This window comes from Coffea arabica, chromosome 1c (assembly GCF_036785885.1).
Source record: "Coffea arabica cultivar ET-39 chromosome 1c, Coffea Arabica ET-39 HiFi, whole genome shotgun sequence".
NCBI lineage: Eukaryota > Viridiplantae > Streptophyta > Magnoliopsida > Gentianales > Rubiaceae > Coffea > Coffea arabica.
In genome coordinates, this window is record NC_092310.1 from 52,334,537 (window position 1) to 52,350,177 (window position 15,641).

The 15,641-nt window shown below is 38.1% G+C and overlaps 2 protein-coding genes across 3 annotated transcripts; both read left to right on the top strand.

Annotated features, from left to right (window-relative positions):
- The first annotated feature begins 1,567 nt into the window (after nt 1-1,567).
- LOC113707716 (exosome complex component RRP41-like) lies at nt 1,568-6,553 on the top strand. 2 transcript variants are annotated; one of them, XM_072076963.1, is made up of 7 exons: nt 1,568-2,073; nt 3,978-4,056; nt 4,499-4,601; nt 4,714-4,834; nt 4,914-5,002; nt 5,596-5,703; nt 5,947-6,086. In XM_072076963.1, exons 1-6 carry the CDS (start codon nt 1,929-1,931, stop codon nt 5,680-5,682), a joined length of 624 nt encoding a protein of 207 aa, XP_071933064.1. In that variant the 5' UTR covers nt 1,568-1,928; the 3' UTR covers nt 5,683-5,703; nt 5,947-6,086. The 2 variants fall into 2 exon arrangements, with proteins under 2 accessions (XP_071933064.1, XP_027107647.1); XM_027251846.2 differs by lacking the exon at nt 5,596-5,703 and adding an exon at nt 6,249-6,553 and having other exon boundaries at nt 1,726-2,073; nt 5,947-6,096.
- A 3,980-nt stretch (nt 6,554-10,533) lies between these two features.
- On the top strand, nt 10,534-15,241 carry LOC113727609 (protein CNGC15b-like). Its single transcript, XM_027251870.2, has 8 exons — nt 10,534-10,737; nt 11,511-11,587; nt 11,748-12,300; nt 12,377-12,589; nt 12,947-13,239; nt 13,366-13,477; nt 13,800-14,036; nt 14,365-15,241. Exons 2-8 carry the CDS (start codon nt 11,559-11,561, stop codon nt 15,061-15,063), a joined length of 2,136 nt encoding a protein of 711 aa, XP_027107671.2. The 5' UTR covers nt 10,534-10,737; nt 11,511-11,558; the 3' UTR covers nt 15,064-15,241.
- The last annotated feature ends 400 nt before the right edge of the window (nt 15,242-15,641 follow it).

Genomic DNA, 15,641 nt, shown 5'->3' on the forward strand with positions numbered 1-15,641 from the left:
TTGCAATGATTAAAAACTACCTTTATTATGCAGATTCCAAGTACTTCAAAGACTGGCCAGCCCCCTCCAACCCAACTGGTAAGCCTACATTTTAAAACTCTGCATGCATGGCCATTTTATACGTGCTCACTTGTTGTTTCCTATTGATGATACAGTGGACAAGAACACCTACATCTGGTGCCAATTTGAGTTCAACTACTGTTGTTGCTCCCACCAGCGTACCATGTACAAGTTCAAAAGCAACCACTTCAGTAACAACTAAAAGACCAAGAACCAAGTTGGGTGATGCTAAAACTGGAAGTTCTAAAACCAATTCAGGTGCTACTAAAACTGGAACGGTGAGTTCAAGTCTTTTGGCTATGTTTACATGCTACCACCCCTAGTAGTAGTTTGATGCACTAAGATGCCCCTCATCCATGTAGGTTCAAACCAAGAGTATTAGATTTGGAGATGCTGTATTTTCTACCCAAGGATCTTCAACTGCTGCAACAGGACGTTCAACAGTTATGCGCACACCTGAATGTGTTTTGATGTGAAATGGTGTTGCTGTTGCTATTTTTGTCATTACTAGTATTTGAAGTTACCTTTGCAGCAATGTTAGAAATGCTGATGTTGTTTTTCTTCTCCCATTATTTGGACATGTTCTAGAATCATGTTTTGGCTGGGTTCTACTAAAATGGCCTTTGTTTGGGTGGCCATGCAGACACATGCTAAGATGTAATCTGATGTGTAAAATACTTTTAACTTAATATAATTTTCTTTCATACATATTTGCTTACAACTATGGTAGATAAAGCAGATTTTTGTTACTTTTTGGTTCTGAAATAGAGTACATATACAAAATGCTAGCAATCAGAAATGTAATGGCTAGTGTTTTTCTCCATGATGAAAATCGAGCAGCTTTGACCATCATGTATTGTTGCTGTAGCTGTTGGTTTTCAACTTGTAAGACGCAGACTTCTGTTTTTAAGGCTTCATATCTGCTTTTCAATTTCTCATGCTCATTTGCCAATTTTTCATGCTTCCTTTGCAAGTACATTAGTTTCTCCTTTTGCTCCAGCAATCTAGATTGCAGCACTGCACTTACTTCTTTTGTTTGGCTACATACTTCAGGATCTACCCATTCAAAGTGCCCACATGCGTGTCGGTTCTAAATTAAAAAAATAATTAGTTGTTTAAACTCTTTCTAACTAATTCAGGTATAGAGCAAAATTAAAGACAATATTAACAAATTATTAATGAAAAATTCTTACATTGTAATTTGAGCAGCCGTAAAATCTTCTTCCCGGATTTTCAAGTGTCCAAGACGTGCACAATGGTGCCTCTTTACCACATCTACACATTTTTTGGGGTGATCTTCCAACATCATTTGAAGCACTTTGTGACATTTTATGATGCTTTTGGTTGACAAAGAGAAATTTTAGGAACTTTGGAGAGAAATTTTAGAAACTTTGGAACCTTTGAGAATGTATGAGAAAAATTGGGTGCAAAATACCTCATTTTATAAAGCCCAACCAACCGCTAAAACCAACCAACCAACGGCTCTTTGAGGGAAAAGGTAGGCTAAAAGCATCAGACACCATTGAGGGGCATTGTTGTCTGCTAAAACCAACGGCCCTTTTCGTACGGTAAATTCGAAATCTTAAAGTTTTTAACGGTGCAATTGCTGACGGAAGGGGTAAACTGAGGAAAAACAAACGTTGGGGGGTAAAGTGAGAAACGGCCTATACTTAAATGGGATAAAGTGCGATTAACCCGATGATTTATGAGCAAGGAATCTCCAGCGTGAGACTGTAGACTGCAGTATACATATATACAAGCCCGCAGCCCCGGACTCCCCTGGTCACTTTCTCCATTCGACGTGGTCAGTTTCATTTTCATAGCCCTTGGAGTATTGGGTAATACTGGTAATTTTTGCTCGAAAAAGGATGGCTGGAAAAGGTGCAGCTACTCCGGCGACCTACTCTCCATCGCTGACTACGGTCAAGGGCAAGAAAAAGCCCCCCATTTTCGCTGATGATGCCAATTGGGTTCGCTCTGATGGCCGTCACTTCCACCAGTGCAGGCCTGCATGTATGTTGTACACTGATTATATACTGTCTGTTATATTCTGAGTTTTGGCTCTGATTAATCCATGTTTAGGATAGAACTCTGTTGCATGTCATGTTTTTGCGCTTGAATATCTTCAACTGATCTATTACTCCTTTCTCCCCGTGCGGTGAATTTGAATGAATGATTTTCTTTCAATCACTAGAATTTATTTTGGATTGGAAAGATGGGTGCTTGAAAACAACCAGTTTATTTAGTGCTGTGAAAAACCCGGTTTTAGCAAAAAAGACTGAATTTTGGTGCATGTGATAGAAGGGCGTTTGTCTTAAATCTTGGTATTTAGAAAAGTACACCTCTGTGTTTATTGTGTTTTGCTTGTGTAATACCTTAATGTAGACAGTTAAGGTCCTTATCGGGATTGTGCCATTCTTGATGCGATTAAAATTATGTTGAATTATTGGCGTTGCACGGATTATATGAGAAAAACTTGATTGTAGTTGATTGACTTCTACATCTGGAAGCTGATGGTGCTACTGGTTGTGTTTCATCTGTCAGTAGTTCGTAGAGTCCATAGACTTTATCTTTTATGGTCAAGGCAATTTAAGGGGATCACGTCAATATAGTTACAGAGGTTATGCGAGGGAATGACCATAAACAAAACATGGATGGTTGCAAGTAAATGCATAAGTTTCTGGAAAGACAGCAAGGCAATTCATACAACTGAGGGCTTAGAGTGCAAACCAAGAGTATTATGTCTAGAGTCACCTAATTTGGCTTCTGATGAATTTGCAGCATGTTAAGCGTGCTTCAAAAGTCAATTGAGGAAGGAGCCTGTTAAAATTTGTAATGGTTGATGATTAGGTTCCTCTATGTTGAAGGGGCCCATGGCGAAGGATATTCTCATGCCACGTGGTTGAAATGCCCTTTTTATTATGCATGTTACACATGTGGTGTTTAAAAGCACCTTGTTTTGGAGACTTGGAAAGAAAAGTTTTGGCCCTTATTTAACTGCATTTACTTCTTTGATAATAGAGGAGAGCATACTATATTTGTATTTAAGGTTGACAAGAGAACTTATTAATTGCTTTCATCAATCAAGGGGAATGCTTGTCTGATGGGACCGTTGTGGGATATCATTGGAGGATCTTAAATTGGAAGGATATATCGCTAGGTGGAGATGTACCCTTAGTTCTTTCCATGAATGCCATGATCTTATTGTTTTTGGTGTGTGGTCATGTAATTTTCCAATTCCTCTACTACATTTGAGATTTGATTACTTAAATATTCTTGTTTCCTTAGATATATGGTACATTACAAGTTACCGGCTGTTTCCAAAACTGATAAACCTTTACTTCAAGCTTTTTTTTTAAAAAAAAAAAACTTTTGGTACCACTGAAACTGGTGCTAGTTCATGTTCACCTTCTTTTGCAAGTATTGCTGGTACTTAACTTGCAATGTTCCATGGCTTGGTTGGCTGTGACCCTAACATCTTTTTGTTCCTTTTGGGCTATGCGTGTAGTAAAAACTTATAATCAAGGCACTTGTTCATTTTTCTGACATCTATATCAAAATGAATTATGAGTAGTACCTAAGATAAGGTATGGCTCTATTGAAGGAGAAAAAATGTTTTAGAATAGGGAGTCTCAAGCCCAACTCTGATCAATTGACTTGGGAATAAATCTTGTGATGTCTTAAGCCTGTGGAATACTACGTTATATCAGGGCTTGGTTTGTTGAAAGGTAGGCAGACTGGAGAAAATCACAGTCTTTTGTGATGTGGTCTGGTTTAACGAGCCATTTTCTGGACAACATATTCTGCGACTGTGTACATTGTAGCATGATCAAATTGTTTAACCATCTTCTGTGTGCCTTCTTAAGCTATTGTATCACTGATCATTAATTGATCACTCAGATGTTTGTGACTTACAGTTCTACGGACAAATGCAGTCAATTCTGCCTCTGGATCTGCTTATGCGGAGTTTGGAAACACCAAGGTCATAGTGTCAGTGTGAGTATGTAGCTTAATTAGCAGATGTTCTTTTATTTCATTTTATTGTATGACTTAAGTAAGTAGCAGATTCTCTGCTACAATTCAAATACTGGTACCGTTGTATCTGAGGGTTATTTCATTAAATGGTTTAGGCCTCTGCTTAGGGTGTTTCTAGTTGTCTAGGTAGAGAAGAAAAATGAAAAGGATGAAGAAGTTTAGTGTTAAACTTCCTCCAAAATAGTTCTTTTGTTTGTACATCTTGTCATCCTTGACTTTCTCTTTCTATTCTTCTGTTCTGAATCAAAGGTGTGTGAAGAGTGAAAATAAGGAAAAAGCAACATAATCATTTGTTCATCAATTTTCACAGAACCAGCTTCTGAGTGTTTTCTTGCATCCTGTTCTACATCTGGAAGTTGGTTTTGCTGTCAGATTATGACTAAATTTTTCTGGCCATTGTTAGATTTGGGCCAAGGGAGAGTAAGAAAGCAATGATGTACAGCGATGTAGGTCGGTTGAATTGTAATGTCAGCTACACAACTTTTGCTACTGTCCACCGCAACCAGGTAAACTTTAGAGCTATCTAGAACCCTTATAGTGTCATGAACTTTTCCTTCTGCTTTACATCTTTCCTTAAGAATTTTCTCTATAACTAAAATAAGGCTTCTTATGCATTAGGGATCTGATAGCAAAGAATTATCATCAATGCTGTATAAAGCTCTGGAGGGTGCTATAATATTGGAATCCTTTCCTAAGACAACTGTAGATGTTTTTGCTTTGGTTTTGGAATCTGGTGGCAGTAAGTTTGAGTTCTACGTTGTGCCTACGGAGTAAGTCTGTGATGTCGTAGACTTGGAACTGATGCGCGGTATTGGCAGGTGATCTTCCTGTGATTATCTCATGTGCCAGTCTTGCTCTAGCGGATGCCGGGATCTTGTTGTATGACTTGGTTGCCGCTGTTTCTGTGGTATGATACGAGAAATGCACTCTTATGGCAAGGTTTTAGACTAGATGATACCAAATATCTACCATGGTTTGACCTCCAGCACTGGCTATAAAACTGATTTTGTTGATACTATACCACACAGGGTAGGAGAGTGGATCGTGATCAGTGTTGTTATCCTGTTTCTACCTATTGCATTTGTCATCACCTAGATAATCATGTTATGTTAGGAAACAATTTTCACCTCTTGAATCCTGTCAATTTTCTGTATGCTCTGGATGGCAGCATTGTGATAGCACAGTGGAGGGAAATGAGGTTGGTGAGATATTTCCTCTGAAAACATGTGTTTTGTGTATTTCGTGAAAATTTTTCTTTGAGGCTGTGTTGCCTGTTCTTTAGGCGTGATCTGTTTTGTTATGTAGGTTGATATTTCCCTGTGGCTAATCTTACGAGAAAGACAATGTTACACACGACCATCTTTTGCTGTTCCTCCTTTTTATTAGCTTCATGCAACTTTGTCCAAGTATATGTGAGAAGCTTTTTATTTACAACCTAAAACACCTCCAAATGGATTTATTTTTGGATCCTAATTATTTGCTAATTGTTATGACTTATAGCCAAGACTTCAGGCTCCTTTATCCATTTGCTTGCGACACTTTTTCAGTGTGGCCTTTTACCTTGTCCTTGAAGAAGTTTTCCCATAACAATTGATGCACGGTGTTCAGGTTGTTATCTATCTGCCATCCATCCAACTTTAGCAATATGTTTGCTATGCAAACAGTTTACCTGCAGTGGTGGGCTATTTGGGGAAAATATATTATGATACTGCATCTGCTATCAAAGAATTTCCTTTAGTAATTGTTTCTATGAACTATTATGATACTGCATCTGCTATTGGTGAAGTATTCATATTAGATGTGATTCTTGTGTGGTGCGTTAACTAAATTGCTTTGTTTTCCTGTTTATAGTCCTGCCTTGGAAAAAACCTTGTCATTGACCCTATTTTAGAAGAAGAAAGCCACCAAGATGGGAGCTTTATGATTAGTTGCATGCCTTCACGTAATGAGGTCACTCAACTTACTGTTACGGGAGAATGGTCAACCCCAAAGATTAGTGAGGTAAGCTATGAGGCTCGCTATGTGTGCTAACGGGGGCTGTGCTTGCTCTGTCCCTTGTGCCAGATAACAGGGCATAAGAATTCATTAATAGTTTATACCTTTGATTGCTAAGTAGAACTTAGGAAACTAACGCACTCTTTTTTTTTGCGAAGGCAATGGAGCTGTGCCTTGATGCCTGTTCAAAGCTTGCAAAGATCATGCGGTCAAGTTTGAGAGAACCTCTATCTGCTTCTGAGGAATAAGGAGTATTAGTACTTTCGCTTAGTACATATATAAATACATTTTCCAATTTCTTCTAGATTTCTTTTTTGTTGGGCCAACAATTTTGTGGCTTGCTTGAAAGTTCATAACAAGTGGTTGGCCTGAAATTTTGAGCAGTTCTTTGGTGCTAATTCTGACGATTGCTCCTCTTATATATTTTCTTGCTTCATTTAATCAGAAATATCTATATTGAGTCTTCTTGTGAGTATGTGTAGGATGAATTTGAGAGCTCACCATTAGAATCCAGTATAACTGAGGCAGTGTAAAGACATTGTTGGTCTTCCCATCAGGCTTCTGTACCTGCTGTTATTAATTAGTTCTCTTGGGACTTACCATTAGGAAAATTGTGTTGTGGCTTAGGACAAGATGAGATTATGTTTGGTTGAGTTTCAGATCCAAACCTAATCTGATATATCCACATGCATTCGTGCAAATCATAGTAACATCTGCAAATATGTACAAAACTCCAAGTTGATCAAACTCGTGTAGTTGTAATCATGTGGTTGTTCTACTTCAATAGTACTAATACTGGCAACAGCCAACCACATCAAGGCTGCCTAGACAGGTAAAAGGGGTTCTAGCTAACTTCTAAGCCAGCTTATTTCAGCCAACCACATATCAATTCAAGGCTGCCTAGACAGTTAAAGGGGTTCTAGCTAACATCTAGGCCAGCTTATTTCATGCATCGTTAATCTTGTTGCAATTGGTTCCCCAGTGTGTGAATGGCTATTATCCATCCATGGATGATATGATGGAGTGGGCTCAGATTTTGGCTTGAGGTTGACGGTCGGACAAATCAACATCCACATATGAATACGAATGATCTCCGACTAGGTAGGTGCCCAATCCATTGATATCGTATTTTTCAATGCAAATATGAATTGTTTGACAGCAACCAGAGCTTAGCTAACTGTAACTGTTATGGATTTGGATGGTTTTGCTTTCCGCAAAGTTTAAGGTGAATGGTCCGCCCCAGACCAAATACCAATGATTAATAACCCTTTGATATCAGTCAACGATAAATTTATATCCAAAACTAGTACTACTATAAAAGTAAGGCACTGGGAATAAAGAGTTGCTTATTTATTCCCTATTCAGACAGACAACAATGAAAAATTGGTGCTTTGAGAAAGAGGAAAAAGACTGACCATCTTCGGAACAATTTAGCACATGTATTCTTTTTCTTCCATACGTGTATTCTTGTCATTGAGCAACGGCTTCTTGTGTTTCTATGACAAATCCAAATTAAAGAAAGGGTCGACTTCCATTCCATTTTAAGTACGTCGAGACTATTTCTGCAATTCCGCGGTCGTTGTAGGGGCGACGAAGCCACAATTTTCCATTGTGGACTTGCGGAAATCTGGCCGCCTTTGTCGAACCGAGGCCTGCCTGTGCCAGCTAAGAGTCAGTTTTTCTTTTCTAAAGTGGATGGTATTAAACTACAGTAATTGCTTTTGACTGTTGCGGTTCTGCGGGGAAGCCATAATTTTATCCATCATTACGCTTGCTCTTATTTTTATTCTTCACGGCAAATACTAGTGCAGACTTAGGACTCGTTTGGAACTAAATAAAGAAAGAAACATGTCCTAGAAATTCAAAATTGCAAATTATCAAATTAAACGATACTCATGCACCTAAGTAATATAATTAAGCACTGAACAAGTATTTCAATAATAATAAAAAAAAAAAACTATACTAATAATAACTCTATGCCTCCACTCGTAAACCTTGCATCCACCAGGTTACCAAATCATCATCAGTTATGACCTGCGAATATGCAGTTTTTATGGATGCAAATTGGTTGAGAGCCGTCACGAATTTGCTTGAAGGATCGGTTGCTTGCTCCAATAACAAAATGTACGTTGAGTCTTGGCATATATAAGCATTTGCCGAAACCAAAAGAGTGACTCAAGAATCACTTTTTTTCTTTTTTTGTCTGGTTTGGTTTGGTTGGCCACTCGACTCGGTCTTGGGTTGCGGAGACTTCAGACTTCAATTACTTGGGGAGTCTTGTAAATGGTACGTTGCTCGGAGTTTTGTCTGTGTCGGGGCCATGGGTTCAAGTTTTCTAGTCTCCGTCGTCAGGCATAATGGCATATATATATATAGGGGGCATGGGTGGTGGAGGCAGTGGGGGAGGGGGGCAGCTGAGTCATGGTCAAGACTTCCAGACTAACAAACTCAAAAAGATAGATTGATAGATCCGGTCTCCTTGGGTTTGACATGTACATCTTGTGGAATTCAATGCTGACCATCTTTGTATTATTACATATGCTCCCTGCTTGAAGTTTTCCTATATATATACCAGTATTTGATTATATGCATCTCCTTCCTTGGTACACGCCGACTAATACATTTGCAACATTCCAAAAACTATGCGTAAAGATTTGGTGTTTTACCAAGACACCATTTTGGAACTGGACTGTATTAGGGTTTCATATATATTCCACGCACCAAAAAGATAAAAAAAAAAAAAGGGTGATAGTAGTTTGGATTCTATAGTTTTCTCCACACTCGTGATCAGACTTTTTTGGCGTTGATCGGCGTGAAAGGGTTCAAAGTCATACTCTACTCTTTCACGCACGGTTCAAAGACATGATTAGTCCACACACCATACTATTGTCTGTCAAGGTTCATGTCTGTAATGTGAAATGTTTCCGTATTGCAGACCCCAAATAAATATTTGAACACTTCGACGAAATAAATCTACAAGCAGAAAAGTAAAAAAAAAAAAAAAAAAAGGAAATAAATCAGATGGGCATTTATCAACTCGAAATGAAGATGCCATAAGAACAAATCTCGAAATTAGTCAACTCCTCGGATCATTTATAAAATTCAAGTGACACCGCTACTTGACAAAACAATTATTAGAAGGATCTTTTTAGTAAACGTAGAATAGGTATTCATTAGGGTCCCGTTTGGAGTTTATGAATTATAAATTAACGCTTTTGATATAAATACTTTTCAAAAAATGTATTTCTAAGTTATTAAAACTAGGCTACTTAAGTTACGAAAAAATTAGATACCAAATATTTTTTATTTTTAAAAAAAAATTACATCTAGTACTGCTTAAAAGACCTTTTTGGTAAATGCACCGCAACCCTAAATGGAGCATAAGAATCTAACTTTATTGTTAATCTTTTGTATTAAAACACTTTTTCAACTTAATTTTACTTTTATTGACAATTAAATACCTAACCAAGCCTTTATATATATATATATATATAAACAGCCCTATACACAATTAAATTCGAAGTATGTGGAGGTGGACTCATTAATGGTGAGTCAAACGCATATTGTATTTTCAATAGCTCATTTCATATACTAACATGATAATAAAGCAAAAAAATAAAAACTATTATGGACCAATGCATTGATTCAAATAAAATATATGAACTTGCTTTCTTATAAAGTCGAATGTTTAGGTGCATATATAGATTGCAAGACAGGATTTGTGTAAAAAAAAAAAAAAAAAGACTTTATTTGTAAATAAAAACACAGTAAAATATTGAAATATTCCAAACCAAAACCACAGAGTATATTCTGTACACTAAAATGGTGACATACTTACCAAATAATAGCTACTTCTTTATTTACATCCGACTTCTTTCATGTCAATTTCCCATCAGTTTTTATTTTTTTTCTTTTCTTCTCCAGTTTTCTTTGAAAGGTTTATCAAGTATATCACCGGTTCGAAACCTCCCAATATATACATATATATATCATACACCTGTGATAGAGGCTGTTCGGATTTAAAATTTTTTATTATCCTTTATCAAAACTATCTGCTGATCGAAGGCTGATTGGATAAAATAAGAGGAGAATAAACGATTTAAATATTTTTAAATAAAGTATCAAACTAATCAGACTGTGAAGTTTCCCAAATATATTCATCTTCCAAAGAAAATAAAGAAAAGATATCAAAAGAAAAAGGAACATGAACAGAAAAGTTTCCTTAACTCCTCTCCAAACTTTGAACCTGTACTTTTCCAACAGTTGCAAAGCCTCATACATTATAGCCTATTGGGTGGAAAATGATGCTAGTATGGCTGGCAATTCGGCATAGTGATAATGGTAATAAAATGAAATAAACTTCTGGAAACTTGTCTATTCTTTTATTTTCCTCTGACTTTCAAAGTATCAGTGTGAAAACGAGAAAATTGATTCATCCATCTTTATTGATTATTCCCTTCTGATTGCCAAAGCATCATCATCAAGTGAGTTAGTAAGTGGTTCCCTCCTCCCTATACGCCTTCTCTTCGGCAAACTTTACGAAGAACACAACAAAATCATGCAAAAGAGACTTTGTAACAAAAGGCAGTTTGCAAAAAGATTATTGCTCTCCCACTTGACATCCCTGCATATCCCAGAAAAATGCTGGTAAATCTTTCTGTACAATTGTTTGCAGCATTTTCATTGAACTCTACTACCATCTTCAGTAGATTCCATTTTGTTGCTAATCTCTATTTCCAGAAAAGATTGTTTCTTGATATGGACATCTCATAGACACATTTGGTTCGAAGAACTGTGATTTTTGTGTTAACTACATTGGATTTTTTACTCTCTTAAATGGGAATTCTTTCATGTTTTTTCTGGTATAACTTGAATCATATTAATATTTATCATTTGAATATTAGAACCCACAATTTGTTTTGTCATGTAATGGTGGAAAAATCAGTTATTATGCTCCTTTCCACTTTAAACGGTTCATTACTTCTAGAACAGTAGCTTAAAGATTTTTGAACCCGGGACGGTTTGGGGATAGATTTGAACTGCAAATTTAATGTTCTTAGGCTAATGCATATGATGAATGGTTGGTTGACTGGTTCTTGCTTCGACTGGACTTCGAATCCGAGGCTTTTTCCAAAGTGGTTTATGAATTGACTGAATTATATAAGAAATTCGAGGGACTTGGTCACATGGTTGACCTGAACCTTTGGTCCAACTAGGAGGAGATGGTGGATTTTTTGTTATTACTCCATATACAAGTTGATACATAACCTTTTCATTTCTTCACATGATCTCTGCTGAAGGAAAGGAAACTACAGCTGGGGCTTCTTTGCTTTGGTGGTTTAGGACTCATAAGCAATCATTTTCCAGTCATACATTACTGGTTAAAATTGATTTGCCTCTTGGTTTTCAATGCTTCACAGATCAATATCTCTAATCCTGAACGCCGTGGAAGGTTTTGAGCATTCCACATGGCTTATATTAGTTGCAAGTCTGTAAGGTCGGTCCATTGCTTCCACTTGAGTTTTTTCAGTAGTTAATCAACGGATGATTTGTGATCTATGCATGCTTCTAGTTTCAAACATTTGAATTCATAGCGGCATTGTTAAGGTCAGTTTACTGCTCGAGAAACGAGTCTAACTTGGCATCATGACTATCAGATTCCAAGAAGATTGGGAGTCCGCAAGACACCCAACAGCTAACGGAGACAATGGGATTAAGGTCAAGTACAAGATTGATGGAACGGTATTACCAGAGCTGGGCTCTAGGAAGCGGGAGAAGGAGATAGCAAAATGTGGGAAATCTTTAAGAGCTAAAGTTCTGTCCCGAGTTTTCTCAGAGGATTATGAAAGAGTACAGAGAAAAATATTGGATCCTCGAGGACCTACAATTCGTAGATGGAATAAGATATTCTTAGTAGCTTGTTTAGTTTCTTTGTTTGTTGACCCTCTGTTCTTTTACTTGCCTGTGGTAAAAGAAAACGTGTGCATAGAAATTGGAAGTCACCTTGAAATTGCCCTTACAGTGATAAGATCAATAGCGGATATCTTTTACATGATTCAGATTTATGTGCGGTTTCGTACGGCTTATGTAGCTCCTTCTTCTCGCGTTTTTGGGAGAGGAGAGCTCGTTATAGATTCTTCAAAGATAGCAATAAGGTATTTGCGCAAAGGATTTTGGATTGATGTCATTGCAGCACTGCCCCTACCTCAGGTCTGAAATGTTAAATGTTCTTCTTCTTTCCTTCGAGGAAATTGATGATGATACTGACCTTTTTATTGAATTTCAGGTGTTAATGTGGGCTGTCATTCCCAATCTAAGTGGTTCAACGATGACAAAGACCAAGAATGTCCTCAGATTCATTCTTATTTTTCAGTACCTCCCAAGACTATTTCTCATATTTCCGTTGTCAACACAAATTGTTAAGGCTACTGGGGTTGTCACTGAGACAGCTTGGGCAGGAGCGGCTTATAATTTGATGCTCTACATGTTAGCAAGCCATGTAAGTAATTAGAAAGTATTCTCAAATTGACCATGAATAATTATTAAGCTGGACCACTACTGCTCAAATAAGCATGCTCTTGTATTTGCTCAGGACGTTCAACCACATAGCCACTCTGTAATTTATTTCTTACTATCCTGTTTGCTTGAAATGTATATACTTGGTTCTCAGTAAGGATTGTCAAAGCCATGTAATAATAACTGGATCACATGATGCTGTTGGAATTGCCAAATATTTTATGATGAAATTTACTGGCCTTCTGGATATGTTCCATATTAGAACTTGTGTCTTTCAACAGATGGAAAATTAGTGCCTAGCAGGCTCATTGATTTCATCTACAATTTGGTCTAAATTTAGGTTTTGGGAGCTTGCTGGTACCTTCTGTCTGTTGAGAGACAAGAATCATGTTGGATTAATACCTGTAGTCACGAGAACCATATATGCCAAGATGAGTATTTAGATTGCAGGTGGCTTAATGAACCTCGTAGAACTGCCTGGTTCCAATCAAGCAACATCACAACCCAATGTGATCCGAACAGCAGTGCTTATCCATTTGGTATATATGGAGATGCAGTAACGGTTGATGTTACATCTGCAAAGTTCTTCCATAAGTACTTCTACTGCCTTTGGTGGGGCTTGAAGAACCTAAGGTGAGATTCTTTGCTAATCTGCTATATTAGTCAATCTGTTCAATGCATATGAGACATCATTCTTTGATAATTTGTGATATGGTCATCATGTTGATTTGGTTCCTGAACTCTTGTGGTTATATCCAGTTCGCTAGGGCAAAATCTTTCTACAAGCACATATGTTGGAGAAATACTTTTTGCAATTGTTGTCGCAACACTTGGCCTAGTCCTCTTTGCCTTGCTTATTGGCAACATGCAAGTAAGTTTCTCTATTTAATTAATATGTTATTGGGTTCATTCAACTTCTTGTGCTATGAGAGTCTATGCATGTATTTGAGGATAAAAAGGGCTGGAGTTTAATTTAGGTTTCACTCAGCTCAATTACTTCAATTCTTTACATGATTGCTGAACCTTTTTACCTGTAGCCGTATAAAGTCCTCTAGGCCAAACTATCTATCGTGGGCACATGCATTTTCTTTGTTAATTCATGATAGAAATTCTGTTTAGAGTTTAGTTTCTTAAACCACTTTATGGATTTTCCCTTTATGAACTTTAAAATGCTGATATACCTTCACTGGCAGACATACCTCCAATCAACAACAGTAAGATTAGAGGAATGGAGGATCAGGAGGACTGATACAGAGCAATGGATGCATCACAGGCAGCTACCTCAAGAGTTGAGGCAGTCCGTCAGGAAGTATGATCAATATAAATGGGTTGCTACAAGGGGAGTTGATGAGGAGGCTCTTCTTGAAGGACTTCCTCTGGACCTTCGAAGAGATATTAAACGCCACCTTTGTTATGATCTAGTTCGACGAGTAAGTCTTAGTTTTGTGCTTATTTTGCAGCATTTGGTGTAGAGTTTCATATCTACTTTGCTGGTTGCATTAAGGCACGTAGCCACCTCAGATTCAACATTTGAGCTGTATAAAACATTGTATGGCTCATGTCTAGAATCTTTACCAATTTGTTAATCTGTAGCCCAATTCTGTCAATTGTCCTGGAAATACGACAAAAATGAATGTCATTTCCTGATCCAAGAATAACAGACATTAATACACAAGCAATTGCACAATAGGGGAGGAGATTCTTTTAAAATCGTTTTATGTACTTGACATTTGCATTGTCGGTTTACCATATGAACAGGTGCCGTTATTTGATCAAATGGATGAAAGAATGTTAGATGCCATATGCGAGCGGCTTAAGCCTGCTCTTTGCACTCAAGGGACCTGTCTGGTACGTGAAGGCGATCCTGTTAATGAGATGCTGTTCATAATTCGAGGGAACCTTGATTCTTACACCACGAATGGCGGCCGTACCGGTTTCTTCAATTCCTGCCGCATCGGTCCGGGTGATTTCTGTGGTGAGGAGCTGCTGACATGGGCCCTTGACCCGCGTCCAAGTGTCATCCTTCCATCTTCCACCCGCACTGTGAAAGCCATCTCCGAGGTAGAGGCTTTTGCCCTCATAGCAGAGGACCTAAAGTTTGTAGCAGGCCAATTTCGAAGATTGCACAGTAAACAACTTAGGCACAAGTTCAGGTTCTACTCGCACCAGTGGCGAGCATGGGCAGCTTGTTTCATCCAGGCAGCTTGGCGCAGGTACAACAAGCGCAAGAGTTTGTCTGAACTTCGGAGTCTGGAGAGCCTGAGCTCCGAAACTGAATCATCAGATGGACAGCCAGACGGTGATGGTCCTCCTCCACCTGGTTCAGGTTTCTCTGTGTATGCAGCAAGACTTGCGGCCAGTAGACGAGGTCTTCACAAGCACTCAGGATCAGATTCGAGCTCAGTTGGTGCGCTGCAGAAACCAGCTGAACCTGATTTCTCTGTAGAAGAGGAATAAGTTGACAATAGTAGCGCATAAAGGTACAAGAGTGAGCTGTACATTTACCTTGTTCTCCATGCTCTTGAAATATGTTCTGTGCAATTAAAAAAGACTTCGAAAGAGCTTCTAACGCTCCTTCTACCTGTACATCGTGCTGAGGTTGTGAATAAAAGTGGAAGTAAAGCTTGTAAGAAAATATTTGCCTGTTGCATTGTGAGAATTACATGAGCCAGCAGCAAATCTCAGAAATCTTGAATCCCAAAACACCACAAATTAGGACCTTTGAGCAAATTGGATCATGATGGGAATTCAAGTTGGTCCCAGTCCATTGGCCCGTAGACCAAACTGACTCATGGGCTGTGGGGAATTCCGAGTCGACCAGATCATGCAATCAAGTAATGCCGGTAACGCTTAGAGCAATGGCCACCCACAGTCAGAACCACAGGCATTATTGTGATGCATGACATGTTTGATTCGTTGTTTATTATTATTTTTCCGAGGAGGTTTTAATATAATGACTTAAAGTTGATAATTTAGAAATTAGAGATTCTGAATTCAATTTCTTCTACCCTTCCTACTTCTTAGATCCACCCCTC